Below are 21,739 nucleotides of genomic sequence, written 5' to 3' on the forward strand. Positions count from 1 at the left end.
TCTGAGTTGCACTTCGGATCTTACACGAACTGTACACAGGAAGAGGAAACAGGCGTGGGGGAACACGTGAATTAATTTTTCGTCTACTTTGAAAGTAAGTTTTAATTTGCTAAGTTTTTAGTTTCACAGATGTCGAATTATATTCCAGATGAATACACGAGAACACTTTGTCTTTAACAGTGAACGCCAGTTTATTTAAATTGCACCGTTAACATTTTAACACCTTTTCTTGAGTTACGTTGCTGCAGTATGCATCAGATTTAATTTACGTGCATTTGTTCGTCTTAGATTCGTTTTGAGTACTTACACCCAAGAGTAATAATATTGCTTTGATTTTATGTATATAGAATTGTGCTATATGTTTGGCTTTCTGTAAATTTATTTCATAGTACATTTTAAAGAATGTTGCGAGGCGGCGCCTGATGCGTGTCTAAATAATATAATTATGGTCTTATCATAAGCATAATGCTGTATTCTATATGCAGAACGTTGATACCGAGAGTGAGTATTTTATCCGAGATAGAAAAAAGTGAGTATTAATGGCAGGTATATATATTTTTTATTTATTACAGAATCGTAATATTGTTATAATAAGTTGATTCTGCTGGCAATGTTTTAATAACCAGTTGCCATCAGTAACCATTATGAGTAAGGGCGAAAATGGATCTATGTTTTCTTGCATTTTGGTAATAGACTTATTTTTATTACAGAAATGTTTGTTAAAGATGCTGGGAAAGATTTTAAAGCTAAGTGTCAGCAATAAGTGCAGTAGAAGACAGGGGAGAGGTAAAATTAGGCAAACTATTAAACAATTACACTATCACCACCAAGCAGTATTAATTATAGATGAATACGCATTTATCATTGGTCACTCTTACATTGTTGATCAACTGTCCTGCAGGTGAATAGAGATATTGTTTGTGAATGTATTTTTAAAACAGCTGAAGGGATTAAACATTTTAGTCTTGAATAGAGGAGGTTACAAAGGGACCTGAATATTCAAAATCCTCAAAGGCACCACAGTGGATTTCTTCTGAATGAAAAGTGAAACATGAACCAGAGGGCAAAAGTGGAAACTTGCATGGATGTGCAAGAGGCACTTCTTTACCCAAAGAGTTGTGGGAGCCTGGAACAAGCTACCCAGCCCAATGATACATTGCTTTCCTTCAAGAAACCTTCAAGAGTTCCTCGCATCAATTAACTACTAGCTACCAAACAACCTAATGGGCCAGATGACCTCCTCTCGTTTGTAACCTTTCTTATGTTAATAATAATTCCTCACTCTTAAATAGCGCTTTTCTGGACACTCCACTCAAATCACTTTACAGGTAATGGGGATCCCCTCCACCACCACTGGTGTGCAGCCCCACTTAGATTATGTGACAGCAGCCATAGTGTGCCAGTATGCACGCCACACACCAGCTCTCAGTGGGGAGGAGAACACAATGATGAAGCCAGTTCGGAGATGGGGATTATTAGGAGGCCATAACTGGTAAAGGCCAGGGGGAAATTTGGCCAGGTTACACCTCTACTCTTTTCGAGAAACACCCTGGGATTTTTAATGACCACAGAGAGTCAGGACCTCGGTTTTACATCTCATCTGAAGGACGGCGCCTTTTTTACAGTATAGTGTCCCTGTCACTATACTGGGGCATTAGGTCTCACACAGGCTGCAGGGTGAGCGCCCCCTGCTGGTCCCATAAACACCTCTTCCAGCAGCAGCCTTAGTTTTTCCCGGGAGGTCTCCCATGCAGGTCCTGGCAGCCTCTGAGCAGGGACCTGCTGAGCTGCGGGGTGAGGTAACTGCTGGCTGCAGCCATGTTCTTTAAAGCCTCTCTCTCCCACTCTGGTGCGCTCCGTGCTGGTGGGAGAGGGGAGGCTGATGGCCCTGTGCTCTCATGTACAGGTTTCCCTTTGGGCTGCCATGACCCGCTGGGCCCGAGCCAACAACGTCCACAGGCGCAAGCCCGCCGAGGCGACACCCTGGGGCGACCTGAAGGAGGGGTGTGGCCGCGGGGCGCAGGGGCCGGGGCCGTCCCCTCGCCGCGGACGGGATCCCTCCCGGGGGGGCCCGCTCGGCCGGAAGCCCGGCAGGAAGAAGAAGGAGGAGTACGACGGCGAGGACGTCAACGGGTTCCTGGCGCACCTCCGGCAGGCGGGCGTCCCCGCGGCGCGGGAGGACGTGGCGCTGGCGCTCAAGAAGGACCAGAGGCGCGAGGAGAGGAGGCTGAAGAGGCAGGAGCTGAAGAAAACCCACATGGTGAGAGAGCCCTCGCCCTCCTGTCACACCCTGCAAAAACATCGTTTTCATCTCGAAAAGGCGTGGTGGCAGGTGATCGATTTCGAGGACGTAGGAGAAGATTGGCCCTGTGGTCCCGTGGTGCGCTTGAATTTAGCGCCCTGAGCTCAGGAAAGCACCAGTAGAGTGGCTTGTACACGTGAGGTCTTGTTGCATAAGCGTTGTCCTGTTGATTTATTTACAGTCCGGCGGGACATCCTTCTCGAGCTCCCGATCACAGTAATGCTGCCGCACATGACAGGAAGATGAGGTGTGAAATGGTATTGCACTGGGACACAAGTCATTGGCAGCTTTGGCCTTTGTGTACTCACGCTGGCAGATAGAAACCTGTCTACTATCCACACGTCCCCGGATGGCCGAAAACGAATAGATTACCTGCTGTTCCAGCCACGAGCCCGGGCGGTGTGGTCGCGTGTTTGCTGACCGATTGCTGTTTCGCAGGTGTGCTTCAACTGCAGGAAGCCTGGGCACAGGCTGGCTGACTGCCCAGAGGCCGACGAAGACGAGGAGATGGGCAGGGGGATCTGTTACCGCTGTGGTTCCACAGAGCACGAGCTGCAGAGGTGCAGAGCTAAAGTGGACCCCGCGCTTGGTAAGAAAATAGAGGTTCGGGACAGAACGGCAGTGGTCTAGGTGTGTTTTTTGTGGATCGCTACAACTTTTTTTTGTAGCAGCAGCAGCTCGTCACTGAATTAGGTAATGTAGCCCGGGGGTGCCCTGAGATAGTGGGGCACCTCTGCTGTGAGCAAGAGAGTGGAATGGAACCAGCTGAGTGCCTGGGAACATGGATATTGACTTAATTGTAGTGAGTAGTGTCATGAATTCAGCATTACAGATGAGAATACTTTTGTCTGTGTTGGCTTTGTCGCATACTTTCTTTTAATTGACAAATGTAAGATGAGCTGTATCCCATACTATGCAGCGGTTGTTTGAATTCTCCCTTCTTGATACTGTTTTCAGACGTAAACGTGTAGGTATTCATTTAGCAGGTTTGATGAATAAGCTTGTTTTGTTCACTTTCTTTTTGTCGCTGGTGATTTAATTTCTTGTCTTAATGCCCTTACAGGTGACTTTCCCTTTGCTAAGTGTTTCATCTGTGGGCAGACTGGCCACCTGTCGAAATCGTGTCCTGATAACCCCAAAGGGATGTACGCAGCAGGTATGACATCACTGAGCTTGACTTTAACATCGCTTGATCCATCCCCAGCTGCCTTGAGCTGCAGTTTATTGTGTTTTCTAGGAAAAGTAAAAACACATCATCAGATGGTTCTGAAATTTGTTTTAAAAAAGTGCTGGTGACCTGAGTGAAGCCATATGTTGACATACTAAGGGAATAAAAATCCCTTGAGCCTGAAATGGAGACGATTGTGGGGGAGACGTGATTGAAATATTCCAAATCCTGATGTTGACCTAATGATCTCGGTGAAGATTGAAGAGCAACGCAAGGAGCTGGGGACCCAAGCTGAAATTAAATTTAGGACATGAAAGACTGGAGACGCTCCATTCCACAGAGGATTGTGGGACTCTTGTCAATCTGTGAGCTGTAGAAGGCAAACCTCTGCTGCACAACATGGAGGGAGCCCTGCCTGTCAGGAGCCTAGTGAGCCGAGTACTGTTGAGATCCAAGGTTCAGGCTGGTGTCAATAACCTGTAGACGTTTTAACCAAACGGTTGAAAACGAGTGTTAGGAAGAATGTAGGAAAATCAAGATTAAGTTGAAATATTTTCAAATAATAAAGCTTTCTCTAGACATATATAGTGTGAAAGAGCTGTTCCTTCCTATTTGAGGTACCTTGCACTGGTATCCTTGTGGATTTCAGAATAAAGATTCAGAAAGCTGCTCCTCAGCTTTAAGGGCTTGATGGCAGTGAACTCTTCTCTCTCCACACACCTACAAGTCTTTTGCTCTCAGTGGACTCAGACCTTCTTCCAGTTCCCAGTTCCTGGCTCCGAACACTGGGAAACTGTTCTATCAGCTCTGATACTCCAGGACTGTGGAATGATCTCCCAGCCCATTATGAGATCTTACACGTCAGCCAGGTGTCATAAAACTCACATCTATGCTCTGCATGGTAATTCAGAGTACAGTTTGCAGTTCTAATAAGAATGAATAAGAATAGAATAAGATCACTTTATTGGCTGTATACAGTTTCTTGTATTAGGAATTTATCTTTTCACATACCCCAACTGGCTCTCCATGAGACACACAGACAGGGAAAGAAGCTTGGGGTCAGAGCGCAGGGTCAGCCATTTATACAGCACCCCTGGAGCAGCTGGGGTTAAGGGCCTTGCTCAGGGGTCCAATGGAGTAGGATTTCTCTGTCGGCTGCAGGATACCAACCGGCAACCTTCCAGCCACAGGCGCAGATCCTTAGGCACCGCACCGCCCCCTAGTGACCTGTCTTTGTTTTTTTTTATTTTACACTGCCTTGGAATTATGAATTATAAAAAGCACTGTATAAGATATATATTATGTGATTGCTTAAGATATATTTTGTGAGCAATATACGTTGCTCAAGTGAAGTGCTGTTCACTTGCCTTTTGAAAAAGAGGCCTAATTTCAAACGTTTTAGTTTATCATGCCTTTAATAAGTAGATGCAAAGGTGTTGCTTTGCAAAGGGTTTAAGATGAGGATTTGGAAAATGGGCTGTATGAACTCTTTCGCATGTTTTATTGCTGGGTTTGCTAGGTGGCTGCTGCAGGGTGTGTGGATCAGTGGAGCACTTTCAGAAAGACTGTCCAGAGCACCAGGGTTCAGGTAAGATAGTTGTATATAACTACTTATATCATTAATCAATTAGCATTCGCTGAAAGTGAGAGAATCAGGACTGGGTTTATTGTAATACAGTGACTTTTTCCTGTTTTGCACTAGAAAAGAATCATTTTGAGTTACACACTAACATCATGCATCTTTGTACGTGCACAAGCAGACTGAATATTATTTTACTATTACTTGGAGTCAGTCTTGTATATTTCTGCAATAAAATTCTCTTCTGATAGAAAGAATTTTGACCTCAGCCTCTTTCTGTAAAGCTCTTCATCTTTCTTATCTAATAGCACAGTCTTTGAGAAATTGTATTCCTGTTCAAATAATACTAAAATGATTAGTGTAACCGAAAATGTAAGGTGCATGAATGATTCAGTAGGTTTTATGTGTCAGGATACAGACGTTTATTTTTAAGGCCAGGCCCTTGGATAAACTATTGTAATTCTCTTTTAAGAGCATTTTAACCTGTTAAAGCACAGTTCTCGCTGGACATGGGTGGCAAGGTTGAGACAGACACGACTGTTAGTAATGGCAGACGAGGGGTTTTTATTTCACTCTTGAGAGAACTGCTCACTATTGGGCAGGTCAGTTATTGGCAGCCTGTCCATAAAACATGGATAAACCGAGCATGCCTCTTTAAATCATCATGGTATAAATTTGCCTTTGGCAAAGTAGTTTCATACAGGGTATCTGATGTTTTCTTGATCAACCCATTAATTTAAATCAAGAGTTAGTGTTGTTACTATATGTTTCATTAAACAACCAACAAAAAGAAAGAGTAAAAATGAACTGAATGGTGATTGTAACCTGATTTTTGTCCACCATCAGCCCTTACAGTAGCTGCCTGGTTTTCCTTGGTGGTCACGTTCAAGCTACAAGGTGATAGTCCTGCTGCCACAAAACAGTTCACCCGGTACTCAGCAGGTTTCGTCCCCAAACAGCACAAAGAGCCTTATGATGATACATCATCAGGTGTTACCATGTTTTTCATAGATATAGTGAAAGTAAAAAAAAAAAAATTAAATGGAAAAGTTAAAGAATTTTGTGTTTTTCACTTTTCAGTTTGTGAAATAGATGTCAAGGTGCAGATTTTCTCACAGCTTGTTTGGCACTTTTGAAATAGTGCCAGAATTTCCATTCTTTTGCTCTGTTAGTTGCTGCCAGGAGCACTGTAGAAGACTAGGGGCGGGGGTATGATGCCATTGGTGATTTCTTTGATCCTGTTGGCTGGTAATGATTCACTAGAGAGTACAGGAAACATGCGTGCACAGCAGGGATCAAAGGGAAAAACCCTCACTGCCAGCAACGGCCCTGTGTCCAGTGTAAAATATCTCTGTAATGGGGAAGGAATGAAATGTAAAATTTTTCCACTTGCCTTTCACCCCATTGCACTGTGTCCATTGTACATTGGTCTTCATTTTTATTACTTTCAGTTAACAGTTTCATTATGGGGTTTCTATATTCCAATTCTGTTTTGGTTTGTGAAGCACTTTGAGATGGCTTGACAAGCACTTTTAAGATTCTTGTGACTGGAAGTAACCAGCTGTAGATAATCTGAGCCTTTTAAATTGTGGGTTTCTACGATCGTCCTTGATTCAAATTCGCTTGTAACCCAAAAAAACGTTTCACGTTTTAGAGCATTTTTTACAGCAGGTGAGCCTCAGGTCTCACCAGCTGGGACTGCTGTGCTGTGGAAGCCTTTTGACATGATTTGAGGATGTGCACTCGATGTCAAATGCTTCTATCCGTCCGTCGGATGACTCTCTGTGGTCATTAAAAATCCTAGTTTGTTTCTCGAAAAAGTTAGGAGTGTAAACCTGTCGTCCTGGCCAAATTTCCCATTGGCACTTACTAATCATGGCCTCCTAATAATCCCCATCTCTGAACTGGCTTCATCACTCTGCTCTCCTCCCCACTGAGAGCCGGTGTGTGGGGAGAATATATATATTCTCTATAGCTATATACTATAGCTGCTGTCACATCATCCAGGTGGGGCTGCACATTGGTGGTGGTGGAGGGGATCCCCATTACCTGTAAAGCGCTTTGAGTGGAGTGTCCAGAAAAGCGCTATATAAGTGTGAGGAATTATTATTGTTGTTGTTATTATTATTCTACAAGGCGAAGCATTGGGTCGTTATGCCTGGGCAGACCCTCAGGGCACATGTCCTCCTGTGTTTTGGGAGAAATCTAATTCAGTTGTCCTCTCTGTGCTCCCTCAGGGAAAGCTGTGACTGTGGGCCGACTGTCCAACAATATGAGTGCGGACCACGAGGACGTTGCTGGGCCTGTCAAAAAAGCTAAACCGAAGCAGCCGAAGGTGGTTACTTTCTGAGGGGGTGCATCTTCCCCGAGGCATCAAAAGGGATCTTTCTAGAAAGATGTGAACTCTTGGTGGGGGACCACAGGGAATGACTACTGCCTGAGCTCTGGAGTCTGACGTCCCGCCGGACTGTGCAGCGAACTGGGCCTTGGTTTGAGGGGGGGAGCCTCGTGCCTCTCAGTCCACCCCCGACCCGACGCTCCAGCCTGGTCCCGACGTCTGACTGCCTGGCACCACAGAAAGCCTCTCCGTTCGCTGCAGGCCTTGATTCTGACGGCTCGCTCGCCAGGGCGCGTGCCCGCCTTCGGCCTTCACCACGCGAGACCTCAGTGGAAGAGGGGCTCCACTCTCGCCAAGCAGTTAGAGACGGTGCAGGCCAGTGCCGAAGAAGACCCTGTCAGAAATCCCCCAGGCATTTGTGTTGTATGAGTCCCCTGTGATGGGCTGTTCCTGTGCACTGTGTCAAAACTGTTTTCATGTAATGTGACTTTAATCACATGGGACTTCAATAAATATCTCAGGTTGAGCTCAGGGGTTGGAGGCAGCCTGAGAAGTGTGCAAAACGTCCATGAAACCAGGAAAAGGTGAATGATTGTATATTTAATTTTTATCATTCTGATCAATCGATGGAGGAACATTACAATTCTGTATTCTAAACAAATATTAACATATAAGACATTTATATAAGGAAAAAAATAATCGGAATTAGTAATAACGTTTTTAAAGGTATGGCTGAAATCCAAAGTCATGTAGGCAAAATGTGTATCTGAGGGCTTTTATACACTGCCAGGGAACATGTCGTTAGTAAAAGCCAGAAGCTCATGGGGTGTGGTCTGTACACATTTCCATATTTCCAACTTCCTTCAAGTGGGGAAGTAGTCTTATACCCATATATTGTATCTGTATTTGAACAGTCTTCATTTTGTTTTGCATTTTAGCATTATCCTGTATGGTACAAGTGACGTTATCAAGACGTAATTCAGTAAGGCTCGCATTTGAGCAGCGCTGAAAACTGCACATATTAGACACAGCTTAATGTTGGTTGTGGCCTTAAATGACCAATACTTTAAACTACATCCCCACACAATGCGTTTCACAAATACATATCGCATCATCAGCAGTAGGGATTCTTTAAAGCTTATTCAGATTCAGCTTGATATTGTCTGCGGACCTGAAGTCGAGGTGCCTCTCCGATGGAATTGGAGTAGCACCTTAAATTCCAACTTATGTGTAAAGCTGTTCCTGGGGCTATTGCAAAAGTAAGCCTGAAACAACAGAGCATCTCTTAAACAGATGACTACAGTAAAGTATATCTGCCAGTGCCATCCAAAGTATTATTGCAAGTATATATGAAATAGCTTCCTATAAGGCTACCCCCGCTTGTCTATTGACCGAAAACAAACGAGACCAAAACAGAGCTAATCTTATCTGTGTGTCATGGTAGTAAGCCTGTGCTAGGGTAGTTGCCTGATGGTTATACACTACTATTCAAAAATACACATGCTTTAAGAGAGGGACAGACTGAGTCATTGTTGCATTGCTGGGATTCTTATGTAGTCAAATGTTTTGTGCTTTTCCAAAAGCTGCATGTTTTTAGTGTCCTAATGTTCCAGAAAAGCAGTTCCATTTGCTACAAGTGCAGCTTACCCTGGTAGCTACCAAAGGACCCAGCTGCTCCTCTCCTACAGAAAGCAAACTATTCCATTTACTGCATGTTGAAATCACATATTTATTTATTTTTAAGAAGATGTGTGGTTCTAACAGAGAAGTAGTCATAGAGCACTTGGGTAATGGACCACAGTGTGCCCATGACATGTTTTGACAAGAAAAGAGCTCTCGCAGTCCGACGAAGTGGAGAACACACCCGCCGCGCACATTTAAAGCTTTGTGTGGTTTTCTGCTGCAGGGACTATACAAACAGGATGGCCATCGATACTTTTCCATTACAGCGCTGTCTTTCCACATGTTTCAATCCCTGATACACAGAGGCGTGACTTTTGGACACAGTGATGTACTGTAGCTGTTGATGCCACACCACAAGCACTGAGAGGGAGCCAGAGGAGCAGTGTGGGCTTTGAAAGCCACAGACCAAAAGCATGAAAAGGAATTAAAGCCTGCCTCAGAACCTGGTGCTCTTAATACTATTTTCTAGAAATTCAATGCATGAAGATGCTGTTTCTTCCAGAGACTTCGACCAGCCAGCCAAGTTTCCAGCGATGTATGGTAAAACCCCAGATGTCACTTGGTTGAAGTACGAGACCTGTGAAGGCGGTGCAAGAAGCAGTGTTAAATCGTGGTGCTTGGCAGTCTGAGAACGGCACATGGAACAGAAAGGAAATATAACACTTGTAGCACAAAAGACTATTGTTAATTTTGCTCACTTTTAAGCCAGACAGGCACTTACCAAGGTACTACAATGTACCTAAATCTTTCAGACAGTCCCTAGTAAGTACGTTTTTCGCCTCATTGTTAAGTTCACTTTGAAGTGGATCCAAGAGTAATACTGGAACAAAATACTCATTGAAACTGAAAATATTTGCTTTAACACAAATCACTGTTATTTTAGTCAGTATTATGGGTCTCTTTCACATTTTACGCAATTGTAGTGCAATTAATGCAGGACGGTAAAGTGCTTGATTAAGGTAGTTGTACGGTGAGTTCAGGACCCTGGACAGCTCTTTGCAGAGAGATTTGACAACCCTTATCACTCTGCTTTGCTGTGCAAAATTAAACCAAAAATAGTTCCGTAATCTTTTTTAAAAAAAATGGTTAATGAAAACATTCCAGTTACATTGACCTTTGTGTACAAATAGGGACAGCTCCAGTGGCAATAAGAGATTAAAAAAAAATCTTTGCCTTGTGATTGTAGTCACCTGCTTTACCCCCCAATCACCTCTACACAGTGCTTTGTGGACTTTGAAAGGGAAACGTTAAATCCACTGTGCCCAACTGCAACTCAATCAGCTGATGTCTCTGGTACAGCTTCAGCAGTGAAATGCCTGATGTTGCGTTTTCAGAAGCCAAGATTATACTAACAACTGCCTTGTTACAGCCTGGAAGCAATTAAAATCATAAATGGCAGGAATTAAAAGCTGGTGTTTTAATTGGCATTGATTTACAGTATAAAAGCAATACCATGACAATGTCTGTGCAAGTTAAAGGTCATCATATGTTAATATGATGTGTACTGGCATGTTTGAATAGCACTGTCCCTTGAGTTTCAGCAGCAGCTAAAAAGCCAATGAAGAAAAAAAAATTCTCTGATATAGTATGATGGGTATAAAAAGGTTAACATTAGAAATGTAAGAATATGTAGAAAGTCTCCATGTTACTTGAAGGATTTTGTTGTCCTGGTGAAGTGAGTTACCGGCAGACCAATGTTGAATGGTGCAGGTGAAAGTATCGAAAGGTACATTCAGGTGTGACAATAGGAAACACTGGTGTACAGTATATTCTGATCGACTGCCTACAGGTTGAGCCTGCAGGACTGGATAATTGGCCTCCTATTGTCTGTAAAGTCCATATATTCTTGATATATGTGAATGGCCAAAACCTTGTACTCTGTACTGAAACAACAAAACAGTTTGCACAGACTGTGCCATTATATTGGCTTTTCTGCAAAGCATTCTGCTTGGTGTTTGTTTCTATCTCGTTCTTTGCCTTACTTTGTCTTATGCCTGGAACATTTTCAGTATTTTCTTTTAAATAAATAAGGACAGTACTTAAGTTCAACCATGCTACCATGTAGTGAACACATCCCAGATTTATAGAGCTGCTCTAAATAATGCATCATTCTCAGTGCCATACATGTAATACCTGATTGCTGTAACCCATACGCTGCCATATTCAAATCTAAACTCTAATAATGGCTGAAGAATGATGTACATATGCATCAAAATGGGTTACTTTGTTGTGTCCACGGTCAGAGATGTCTGTACACAAGTGTTGAAGTCTGAATTTAGTTTTAAAATATTCCATAGTGATGCTCTCACTCTTTTTCAACTAAAGATGATTTTTTTAAAGGGGGGGGTCAGTGGAATTTGGTAGAAGCACAGCACACAGGCAGGAGCACAGGGCTACAGATACAGTGCCTCTTTCGGCAGCAGCCTCTCTGTGACCTGTAGTGACCTCTCTTGAGAGGGAAGCCCACCTTGCAGGAGCTGCAGCCAGTGCTGTTGATGAGGAACCCTGCGCACAGAGCTTCACTGCGGGTGTGATCAGCCAGCGGAGGCACAGCTGCCACAGTGACGGACCGCAGAGCGATGATGTAGGGTTCCCTTCAGGAAGAGCAGAGCAGACTTTAATGAACAGCAGCTTCCCAAGAGACACATTCACGACGGTGAGACCAAAGTGCAAAACAACGCTTTCACCTTTTCCAAACCTGAAAAGGACCATGCTGGACCATGGTACAGTATTACGAATTCCATATTATAGACTGATTTCATGTTGAATTATAGGAACATATTTATCCAGAGAATTATCAGGGGTGATTATAAACATGCATGTGAAATTACAAAAATGCATACAGTATGAAAAAAAAAAGACAAAATCATGGACTGGCCTTCATTTTGTCAACTTCCTGACTCCAAATCTGAATTAATATTAAGTGAAGATTGTCACAGGCAACAGCAATGCGCAGTATATGCTAATTCTAAATCGATTCATTTGCAAATAGGTAATTATTATTTGGTCATTATTACAATAATAATAATAATGGATATTGTTACATTAAATAGTAAAACCAGACCTACAGGGCTGCAAATCCAGAGCACAGAATTGTCCACTAGTGACTACAAAAGGACATCATAGTGTTCACTGAATGGATGAAGAACCCTTTTTTACCACTGTTTGAGGATAATGTGTGTACCAAATCTAGCCAGTAGGTGTTACTGTTCCCACAGTTTAGTCAAAACTCCAGTCTGTGGAGAGGTGCTGTTTGTGTGAGAAATGCAGAGGAAATGGAAAAAAAAGGAAGGGAAAAATATTTTAATTTAATAAAAAAAATCTCAATCTGGCCCTCAAATCCACAGCCCCTCAAAGAGGAAGCTCTGCTCATTGTGCAATGCCTCTAACAGCTTACTGGGGGAGAGACCAGCTAAGGACAGAATGTTCTCAAACTCATTTGTAAGAGAAAGCCAGAGATCCACAGAGCCCTTACTGAAGACTGACTCCAGCTCTCACAACTCAGTGTGCTGCGTCCAATTACTGGAGTGTACAGATAGAGCGTCATTGCATCATACGCATAACACAAAATAGCAGTTAATTACAGAGCGATTAACGATGCGTGGCTACACTTTCAGACACTCTTTTAGAGTGGTACTTTCTGATTTTGTTTGTCTCTGGTACTCACTGCATGGGTTTATGAAGACTCTATTTGGGTATTTTCATTTAACTGGTGCAGCTTAAAGCTGTTCATTAATACTAGCTGCAATTGGAGCAAAGGCACCATGGATTATCTTCAACCAAACTTTAGATAACTGATTTGCGTTTGTATTCTTATTTTCAGTTTGCACTGAATGTGGCAGTGACCTGCATCTTGAACTAATACTGTACACACAAATAATTGAAGACCAAATCTTAGGTCATGCAAACTATCTTTCCTACAGAAACCTGCATCTTCCAAACGAAGACAATGAGGCTCATACACTTTATTGCTGTTAAGTTCATTTCCAAATGAGTCATCGGGTTAATATACTGCAGGCAATCACTGGTTGCAGACATCCTTTGAGATATAAATGGTCTGGCAATTTGAACACCCACATTCACTTCCCTTGGAAGCTAAATGATCTGCCCTCTTCACAGCATCAGACTTCTTTTAGTCTGATTCGTGGAACAAGCAGTATTTTCTCACAAAACCGTTCACAAGATAGTGAGGGGGACGAAGTACTGTATACAACATATTTCAAGCATTACATTTCATTGAAATTTATTTCAATGATAAGTAAAATCAACTGGGTTGAATTTCTGGATGCCTTTGAGGATTTTGAATTTTGGTCTCCTCAAAGTCTGCATATATGGAGTTTCACAAGGTTCGTTTTAAGTTTGAGATAAGAAGTGTTAAATATTATGCTCATAGAATGGCTTAATCAGTTGGGATTACTGTGCTGTAGTTGTAGGAATCAGTCTCTATAACCCCAAAGCTTACTTAAAGTGTTTGCCTCAGTATATCTCAAATCTTCACCCAAATATAAACTTAATCTTAATCTTAACAAAAAACTAAGATAAGTGTAATGTGTATTGAGAGACATCAAGATCAGATTTTTTGAAGATCATGCGTATATGAAACAGCCTTGCCTACCGTAAAAAAAAAAATTGCAAACAGCTAATCTATTGCACTTTCAGCATAGGTCTAACTGAAGCTAGGAGACACAATGCTTAATACAAACCCCTCTTTGCATGGCTGTCTTTTGGACATCAGTACCACAAAGTCTCTGCCTCTGTCACTGTTCACTGAGGGGCATTTAATATGATACACTTTCTCGTCATCACCAGCAGTCTCCACTTCTTCACAACTCCTGCAAAGAGAGTAATCAGGTTTGCTGTTTAAGTTGCAAGAAGACAATTGGTCAGGTGACAATTTAAAAGCCAGGAAACGGAGGCTCCTGGTGTCCATCTGATTTCCCATGTGGGCAACGATCCTCTGCACAGAGAGAGAGAAGGACGTGACTTGAGTGTGGGCCTGTGTCGAGCTGTGAGTCTTCAAATAAGAAGAGATCAGCAAAAAAGAGAACCTATATGGAACAGGAACAGATACAGACAGGACCCTGAGTAACAGAGTGACCAGGCACCGTGTGGAATTACTGTATGGACAGAAACTTTACTGTGTGAAACCGAGAGTCTGTGTGACTTGTGGGTTTTGGGAACAGATCCTGTGTGGGCCAATATTCTGTGTGAATCTTAAGAGTTTATGCTCGGAAGCCGGCAGGCCGCATAACTGAACTGTGTGCAGTTAGGGTGTTATTAGCTCCCAGAAGAGCTAGGCTTTTGTTTGAAATCTTACGGCTGCATTTGTGTCTGTTTTCCTGAGACCTGCCTATGAAAATATCATTGGCTATGACATTCCAGCTCCCTGGTGCTTCATATTACATACATAACAATACCACTACTAATGGTCAAACATCCTTGGAATTATTAGAAACTGCGGTATAATACTGTATGTGTTCCAAACAACACAAATACTTCATGTTGGGACTAAACACACACACACACCACTGGGACAAACTCCTAGCACAACTGTCAGTCCTAGTTCAGACTCGATTGATCCGACAGTAAATTATCATGTCACGAAATCCATTAGTGGAATGACAGACTTTTTTTCAGCAACAACGCAGGAGACCGATAAACACAGTGTGTGCTTATGACAGCCTGGCAACATCTGAATGTCTTCAGAGTTCGTGGGCAACCACTGCTCACCGAGAAGCCTGAATGTGATGCCTCAGTTTGAAACAGCTCTTGCTCCTTATAGTGTGAACAGGGTCATCATCCACCCCTCTCTCTCTCATATCTCCTTGACCACTGCAGTACTTACGCGTAGTGCCTGTCCCAAGTGGGCCGGAGCTGCAGGTCTGAGAGCACAGAGAAGGTCTGGGACACAGGAGCCATCACCTCCATCTCTACTTTAACAGACAGCATCTCCTCCTCCTCGTTCGTGAAGATTCGGATCTGCAAACAAGCCAGAGAGAAGACCAGCCTCCCGTAAATCGAAGGGGGGGCTTTTATAACTCTGCTTACAACATTCTTAAATTTTTACTCGTTTTCTTTTTCACATGCTGCACAGCTGAAAAAGAGACCAGTAAAAAGTTAAACATTTTGGCCACACCGAGACATGGGTGGTGTGCTTCCCAACAGAAGATCCTCATCCTGATTGTCAAGCATGGTGGAGGGAGAACCGTGGTTTCTGCTGCTTTGCTGCCTCTGGACCCAGACAGCTTGCCATCATTGATGGAGCCAATCAACAGTGTCTGGAGGAGAATATCGGGTCATCCATTAGTCAACTAAAGCTGAGCTTGAAGTGGGCCATGCAGCAAGACAATGATTCTAAACATACAAACAGATCTACAATCAGAATGCCTGAAGTAGACGAAGAAGGAGAGGGAAGTTTGTATTTTGGATTGGCCAAGTCGAAGTCTGCACTTAAACACCATTGAAATGTTCTGACAGAAGTTCATGCAAGGAACCCCTCAATAATCCCTAAACAATCCTGTAGGAAGCAATTCCCCAAAAGCAATGCAAGAGCCTGATAAACAGTAACAGGAAATGTCTAGTGAAATCATTGCTACTTCAGGAGGTGACACCACTTACTGAATGTAAGGGTTCACAGACTTATTCCCAGAAGGATATTTACTGTTGGATTATTAAGATTATACATTTATTGAGGTTATCTCCATCTAATTACGTTTTAGGTCCAAAACATAAAAGAACTAACCTGTTGGGTTCCCAAATGTCTTCTCAACACTGAGACAATGTACAGTATACGTGACAAGTGTAAGCTCCAAACACACACAGGACCACTTCCGGGGTGGCAGACAGCTCCACCACTCCACAAGACCAGGTCCTCTGCTCTGGCAGTAGCCTACACCGTCTAGCTTTCAGAGGAGGGGTCACATCTCTTCTGTAACTCATTCTGAGCACTGAGTCCGTTACAATGACTATTATCTCACTCTAACGATTAAAAAAATCTTTGATGTTTTTTATTTTTTGTTTTGTCTTTGCTTAGATCTCTGGTTTACTTTTTTTTCTACTCATTTTTCCAGTTTTTATATTATTGATGGGTTTACACCGTTTGTTTAGGTACCAAGTCTTTAATGCCATGATGATTGGTCACATTTGTTCAGTATTGTATATGGTACCATGTAATATTCATTCAATGAACAAATTGAACATAAGAATTAAAACATGTAAATGTAGATTTCGATGCTCTTGTTGTTGTTTGCCACTGTTTAAACTGTGCAGTCAAGTCAATTTCTCAGCCTTGGTCCACCCTTTCCTGGAGATCTCGTACCTTGGGCTGCAAACTGCTGATTTCCCACTCCTGCTTTCCTGCCAGAACAGTGAGAGCAGCAACATTCTTGTAGCCCAGATACACCTGGAAGGTGGAAGCATGGGGGAGATGGTGAGACATCTTTGTGATATTGGAACTGCAACAGCTGTAAAGAATTGAACATTTTGGCCACACTGAGAAAGGTTTTGTGTGGTGAAAACCAAACACTGCCTTTCCAAAGAAGATCTTCATTACAACCAGCAGGTAGGGAGTCTCAGCAGCAACAGGAGATCCCTAACCACAGAACACTAGCCCAACGATTCTTACCAGGTAAAGATGCCACAGTCCTCTAACAGGAGATCATTTATTCTTCTACATACTGAATTCATGAAGACTTTTACATTAATTTCTTCAATGGCAAAGTGAAAGATGGCTAAGGAAATGGAAGACTTCCTATTTTAAAGTGTAGCTAAGCAGTGTGATGTCCTGTACCAAGCCTAAAGACAAAAGGCCTAAAAATAAAGTCAATAAAGATGTTAAACACTTAAACAGCCTAAAAGAAATGAAGATACTGAGCTTATTTACCTGATTATTTTTGTCCCAGGGAACAGAGAGTGACTCTTCTTCTTTGTGTGATAAGATGTGCTTTCTACGGGAACACAACAGAACCCCTCACTGTGCTTTTTAGGCAGAAATGGAATTTCTAAAACTAGACTAAAACTATTGCCTGCTATGGTAGGAGAAACACCGGCCCCCACCCAGCAGGGGGCAGAATTGCTCCAGACAGGGTTTTTCTTGGCTTTGTCAGCAGGTGCAAACCGGCAAGGCATCCCACGTTTTTCAAAGCCTGGAGGGGTTCCCATGTTCTCTTTTCTTTGGGAGGGGAAGCTTAGAGGAAATTTTTGGTTGAGTAAAATTTCACTGGAGGATTCCTCCTCCTGCTCTTGGTGCCACCACTGCTACTACAGCAGCTGGAAAGTGAACAGTTAACTGGAACTCCCCTTAGACAACACATAGACGACAAGTCCAGATTTTCATAGATTAATCCGAAATGTAAAATGAAAAAAGAAGGCACATAACTCATTGAAATACAAGTGCAAAGGCACCACAAGAATGACCAGAATAAAAAGTGGGCGTCTTAAGGAAGACATTTTCCCACTTCTCAATTATTCTTCCTCTGGGCTGACAATGATCTCAACATGATGTAAATCAGCAATTAGTGCATTAGAAATACACAAAGAAGGGTGCAGTACCTGGCCAGACGGATTCTTTTCCGTACAATTGCTGCCAGATATCTTCTCTCCCCATCCTTCAATACAAAACAAACCGAAAAGCTTGACTTGGATTCTCCTGGTTTTCCTGCAAGCCGAACGATCAGTCAGGAGAATTGCAACCGCGGGTGAAAAAGGAAAACCCCTTTTCTGGATAAACAGTTTGATCTGTGTTTGACGTGATGTGCTTACACTAAAAGTACAGCAATCATTTATGAAACGCAATACAATCAAGCAGAACAGACTGATTTCCATTGGCCATCATCACTGGGCCAGCAGGAGCTGCTTGGATCCTGACAACGTGGAGCACTGTTATCGGTTTAGTTCTTAAAATACTCAATCAGAACATGGGCTCAAACATGAAAAAAGTGATGAGAACTGCTACAGGCACAAAGCAACCCATTGAGTGCTTAATGACTGCCACAGATTTCTTAGTCAAATTTCTGAATTTTACTGTACTGTACCACGATCTACCAAAACACCTGTGTTTCAGTGACCCGGATTGTCGACCTGATAGTAACCTATTTTGAGGATGACAGGGATAGGCGTGATGACAGCTGTAACCTTAACTGTATTCCCCAGAAAGCTGTGGGAAACGTCCTGCAGTCACCTGACCAGTAACTGGAAAGTGATTGGTCAGGTAATAGTTTGAAAACAGGAAGCTGAGGTGTGAAGGACGGAGAGAATTACTGTGGGACTAGAGGTCTGTTTTTAATGTGAGCCTTGAGATAGGAGAGGATAGAGGACCCTGTGTTGGTTGGATGACAGAAGTCGTGTGGTACAGTGAACCCGTCAGTCTGTGTGACATTAATGATTTCTTGAGCCAGTAGGCATCTTAGCTCCCTGGTAATATTGACCTAAAGAGGTGCCTGAAGAAGTTTAGCTCAAGCTGAAAGAGGAGCAAGGTATTTGTTTGATTTGCTTAGTGTTATCAGCACTGTAAATGAAGAAAACTCTTTTTGGACCTGACGACTGCGTTAGTTGTCCTGGGGTCCACCTATAAAAAGACCTACTGCTAAGACGCAGGGCCCCCCAGGGAACTTTGCACTATGATGAGTTGAATGGAATCTTTTCATTCTAGATTCTTGCTCCTTCTCACTCTCAAACCATGTACCTTTCCTACTCTCCCTTTTCTTGAAGGCCACTAAAGCATGTCTCTTGTTTCTCATGCCAAGGGACGCAGGAGACAATTACCTTCGTGCTGTACTTGACATCAGGAAAGGTTTGCGTCTGTTCCTGGTCGCTGGAGATGTTGTAGATGAGGAACGCACTGTTGATGTGCCGGGGTCTCCCTTGATTCCATTCCTCACAGTTATATGCTTCAACTCGCACTCCCACCTCCAGACTGCAGACACACGGGCCAACAGGCAGTATTGTATATAAAACGCAAGCTTTCAGAACTTTGCCCCACCTCTGCAACTGCTGTTCCCACAGTTGTAGGGTGTGAACTGGTCTACCAGAACATCAGCAAGGTCATGAATGGCAGTGTCTGCCTCAACTAGGTCAAATCACAGCAGAGATTTACAAAGCTGGGGGGACAGTGTACAACTCCTTTTTCATTTTTACGACTCTATTAGGAATCCAGAAATGCAATCAGAGAAATGGACGTTGTATCTTAAGGGGTTAATCGTTCTGTCTGGTCAAGGGAAAAGGATCAGGATCGGTATTGTGACATTGAAGCCACACAGGTGAAAGTGGGATTTGGACATCTGTGCTAAAAAGTGTTTCCTCGGCCTCTTGGAACCCACACAATAGATGGAAATAATGGGATAAAGGAAAGAGACAGCAGAAGCATGCTTCTCACAAAAAGGATGAATAAGCAAGAAGGCTCATCTAAGTATCTGGTCGGAAAGAAGAACCCAGACATAAACCCATCTATGGTTCATAAAGTTTCATTAGAATATTTGCGGCAGCACACTTTTTTTCTGGAATGTAGGGGTTTAGGGTTAGGGCTAAGGTTCTGCAAGTTGTAGGGTTAGGGTTAGCTGACTCTAGCCCTAAATGGAAGGTGTAGGGTTAGGGTGAGGTTTAGATTAGTGCCCCCTTCTGGAAATGTAGGGTCAGTGTCGGGGCTAGGGTTAGGGTTAGCATACCTCGTCTGGCGTAGGTATAGGTTCAGGATCAGGGTTAGTGTACCTCTTCTGCATGTTGTAGGGTTAGGGTTAGCTGACCCTAGTCCTAAATGGAGGGTGTAGGGTCAGGGGCAGGGTTAGTATACCTCTTCTGGGACATACTTAGTAGTAGTAGTACCAGTCTACAACTCTTCTGGAAGGTGTAGTGCTAGGGTTCGGGTTAGCATACCTCTTCTGGAAGGTGTTGTTAACAACAGCCTTGAACACCAGTCGGTCGCCCACATTGGAAGGGCCTCTAAACTTGAACATATCGACTGACTTGAGGGTGGGATAACCACACAGGCGGCTGGGAAACAAACAAACAAACAACATCGGATTGAACGAATCCACATTTTGTATTGAAACTTGAAACTGGAATTATTGGAATGAGGGATAGTGCAAAAAAAAGTCCACGAAAAAGTCCGTTTTCATTGTTGATCATCCTTAAACAACATGCACTGTTGAGTAGCTAAATATGAATGGAATTTATTATTTTTTCTTCTGTAGTAGACCTCTGTAGAAGCCTTTCACCACTTATTCTTTAAGTGAAAGACAAAAGGGAATTTTTATGGCACAAGATGATGTAAAGATTCATAAAAGTAAAGTTTCAGGCAATGAATATCATATAAAATCATTCATTTTTTGGTTGAGCAAGCTTTTGCTGTATTTGCGAGTATGAAAAGTTGAACCTTTTAAAAATGTTGCCCGTGTGTAGAACAACTCTGAAAGTGATTCCTTGTTTGTTTCTGCTATGGAAAGCTGCATGAACACAACAGTACTGAATGAAAATTAGCAACCATTTCCCTCCACACTCTCCCTCCTGCCCCCAACCCCCACCTTTTTGCTCACGAAATACAAACAAAGGAGGAGAGGAACAGTGCTGTTCTGGCATATTTTCTTTTGCTTTGTTTATTAGGAATCAGACGTATCCTGAAGACTAATGGCAACATCCTAACTGCAGCAGTCATGTGGACAGGGAGACGGGACCCTGTGCTCCAGTGACACTGTGGTTATAAATAGCTCACTGGGATGACTCAAATACCTTGCTGCGACAGTAGCTGCATTCTCCATCCAGGCCATAATTTGCCCACCAAAAGTGTTGCCATGGTGATTAGCATGTGGTGGCAGGACGAGCTCAATGCTCTCTACTTTAGTGCTCTCTGTTGATTTCAGCGTGCTGTCTTTTCTGTTAGCTGCATCTGTAGTGAAACAAAAGGGAAACGAGGTCTTAATTCCTTTTAAGAGGTTCCTATTTTTGTGAAAATGACTTTACTGCTGATCACCCCATAGAGCCTATCCTATTTTGTGCTGAGGTAGTAGCAGCAACGTTATTATTTTCTATATGAAGAGCCTGTTTGTACACCTCTGGGGCATTCAACAGAGGTAGGAGGTCAGTGTGTGCCCCGTCGCTGTCAGAACAAAAATGAAGCGATGTGTCTGTCAGTCTTCCTAGAGGGACAGATTTCAGGTTATAGCCCTTAAGATAACTATCACTGATAGAGCAGTACTTCAAGGCTTCTCAGACAAGTCACTTGTATTACATGAGTTTCAGTCTCAGTCTGGGTTTGTACTAATGTTCATTGTGGTGTTTTCAGTCTAACACCTGGGCGTTAGTCCAATGGATCATTTATCTTATGCAATTTCCTAAGTAAGAAAAAAATAAATATACTCTGCATGGATCCTAAAACGTGGATACTGAAATATTTTACTCATCCCCCTAGGCAACACTTATGACACTTCTTGGATTACTTGATCTGTTTCGGCACTGGTCCTACAATGGGACGAGCATGGCACCTGAGAGATGAGAGTTAGGATTAGGTCTTGTCCAATGACACATTTGAATTTGAAAGCAACACCAAAACGTCTATGTACCGTGTCTTGCCAAAGGCAGCTTCGCATTTTCCAGTGATTTGCCCCATCAGTGTTGACAATGTGCCCAGTCCCATCTGATGAGAAGCAGAACTATACCATAATGCTGCCACCACCCTGC

At 43.0% G+C, this 21,739-nt stretch overlaps 2 protein-coding genes across 3 annotated transcripts in view; one reads left to right on the forward strand and one right to left on the reverse strand.

Annotated features, from left to right (window-relative positions):
- On the forward strand, positions 1–7,970 carry zcchc9 (zinc finger, CCHC domain containing 9). Its single transcript, XM_088630622.1, has 6 exons — positions 1–94; positions 1,907–2,260; positions 2,741–2,891; positions 3,366–3,458; positions 4,990–5,058; positions 7,287–7,970. The coding sequence occupies exons 2-6, from the start codon at positions 1,925–1,927 to the stop codon at positions 7,397–7,399; spliced, it is 762 nt and encodes a 253-aa protein (XP_088486748.1). The 5' UTR covers positions 1–94; positions 1,907–1,924; the 3' UTR covers positions 7,400–7,970.
- acot12 (acyl-CoA thioesterase 12) overlaps positions 7,968–21,739 on the reverse strand; it is a 25,827-nt gene continuing 12,055 nt past the window's right edge. The window contains exons 6-16 of one of the 2 annotated variants that reach the window (XM_088630621.1): positions 20,792–20,948; positions 19,940–20,056; positions 18,833–18,983; positions 17,621–17,676; positions 16,953–17,016; positions 16,389–16,472; positions 15,130–15,348; positions 14,916–15,049; positions 13,774–13,902; positions 11,538–11,664; positions 7,968–9,647 (exon numbers count right to left, since the gene is read on the reverse strand). In XM_088630621.1, the coding sequence (XP_088486747.1) occupies positions 9,507–9,647; positions 11,538–11,664; positions 13,774–13,902; positions 14,916–15,049; positions 15,130–15,348; positions 16,389–16,472; positions 16,953–17,016; positions 17,621–17,676; positions 18,833–18,983; positions 19,940–20,056; positions 20,792–20,948 (1,379 nt within the window). In that variant the 3' untranslated portion in view covers positions 7,968–9,506. The remainder of the gene's footprint in view (positions 9,648–11,537; positions 11,665–13,773; positions 13,903–14,915; positions 15,050–15,129; positions 15,349–16,388; positions 16,473–16,952; positions 17,017–17,620; positions 17,677–18,832; positions 18,984–19,939; positions 20,057–20,791; positions 20,949–21,739) is intronic. The other variant, XM_088630620.1, reaches the window with a different exon arrangement.

This window comes from Lepisosteus platostomus, chromosome 4 (assembly GCF_059453375.1).
Source record: "Lepisosteus platostomus isolate fLepPlt1 chromosome 4, fLepPlt1.hap1, whole genome shotgun sequence".
NCBI classification, from domain to species: Eukaryota; Metazoa; Chordata; class Actinopteri; order Semionotiformes; family Lepisosteidae; genus Lepisosteus; species Lepisosteus platostomus.

Excerpts from the sequence above, each read along its gene's own strand:
- zcchc9 (XM_088630622.1), top strand. The coding sequence starts at position 1,925 with ATGACCCGCTGGGCCCGAGCCAACAACGTCCACAGGCGCAAGCCCGCC. Across the intron at positions 2,261-2,740 it reads AGCTGAAGAAAACCCACATG|GTGTGCTTCAACTGCAGGAA; the intron begins GTGAGAGAGCCC and ends GCTGTTTCGCAG. Across the intron at positions 5,059-7,286 it reads TCCAGAGCACCAGGGTTCAG|GGAAAGCTGTGACTGTGGGC; the intron begins GTAAGATAGTTG and ends GTGCTCCCTCAG.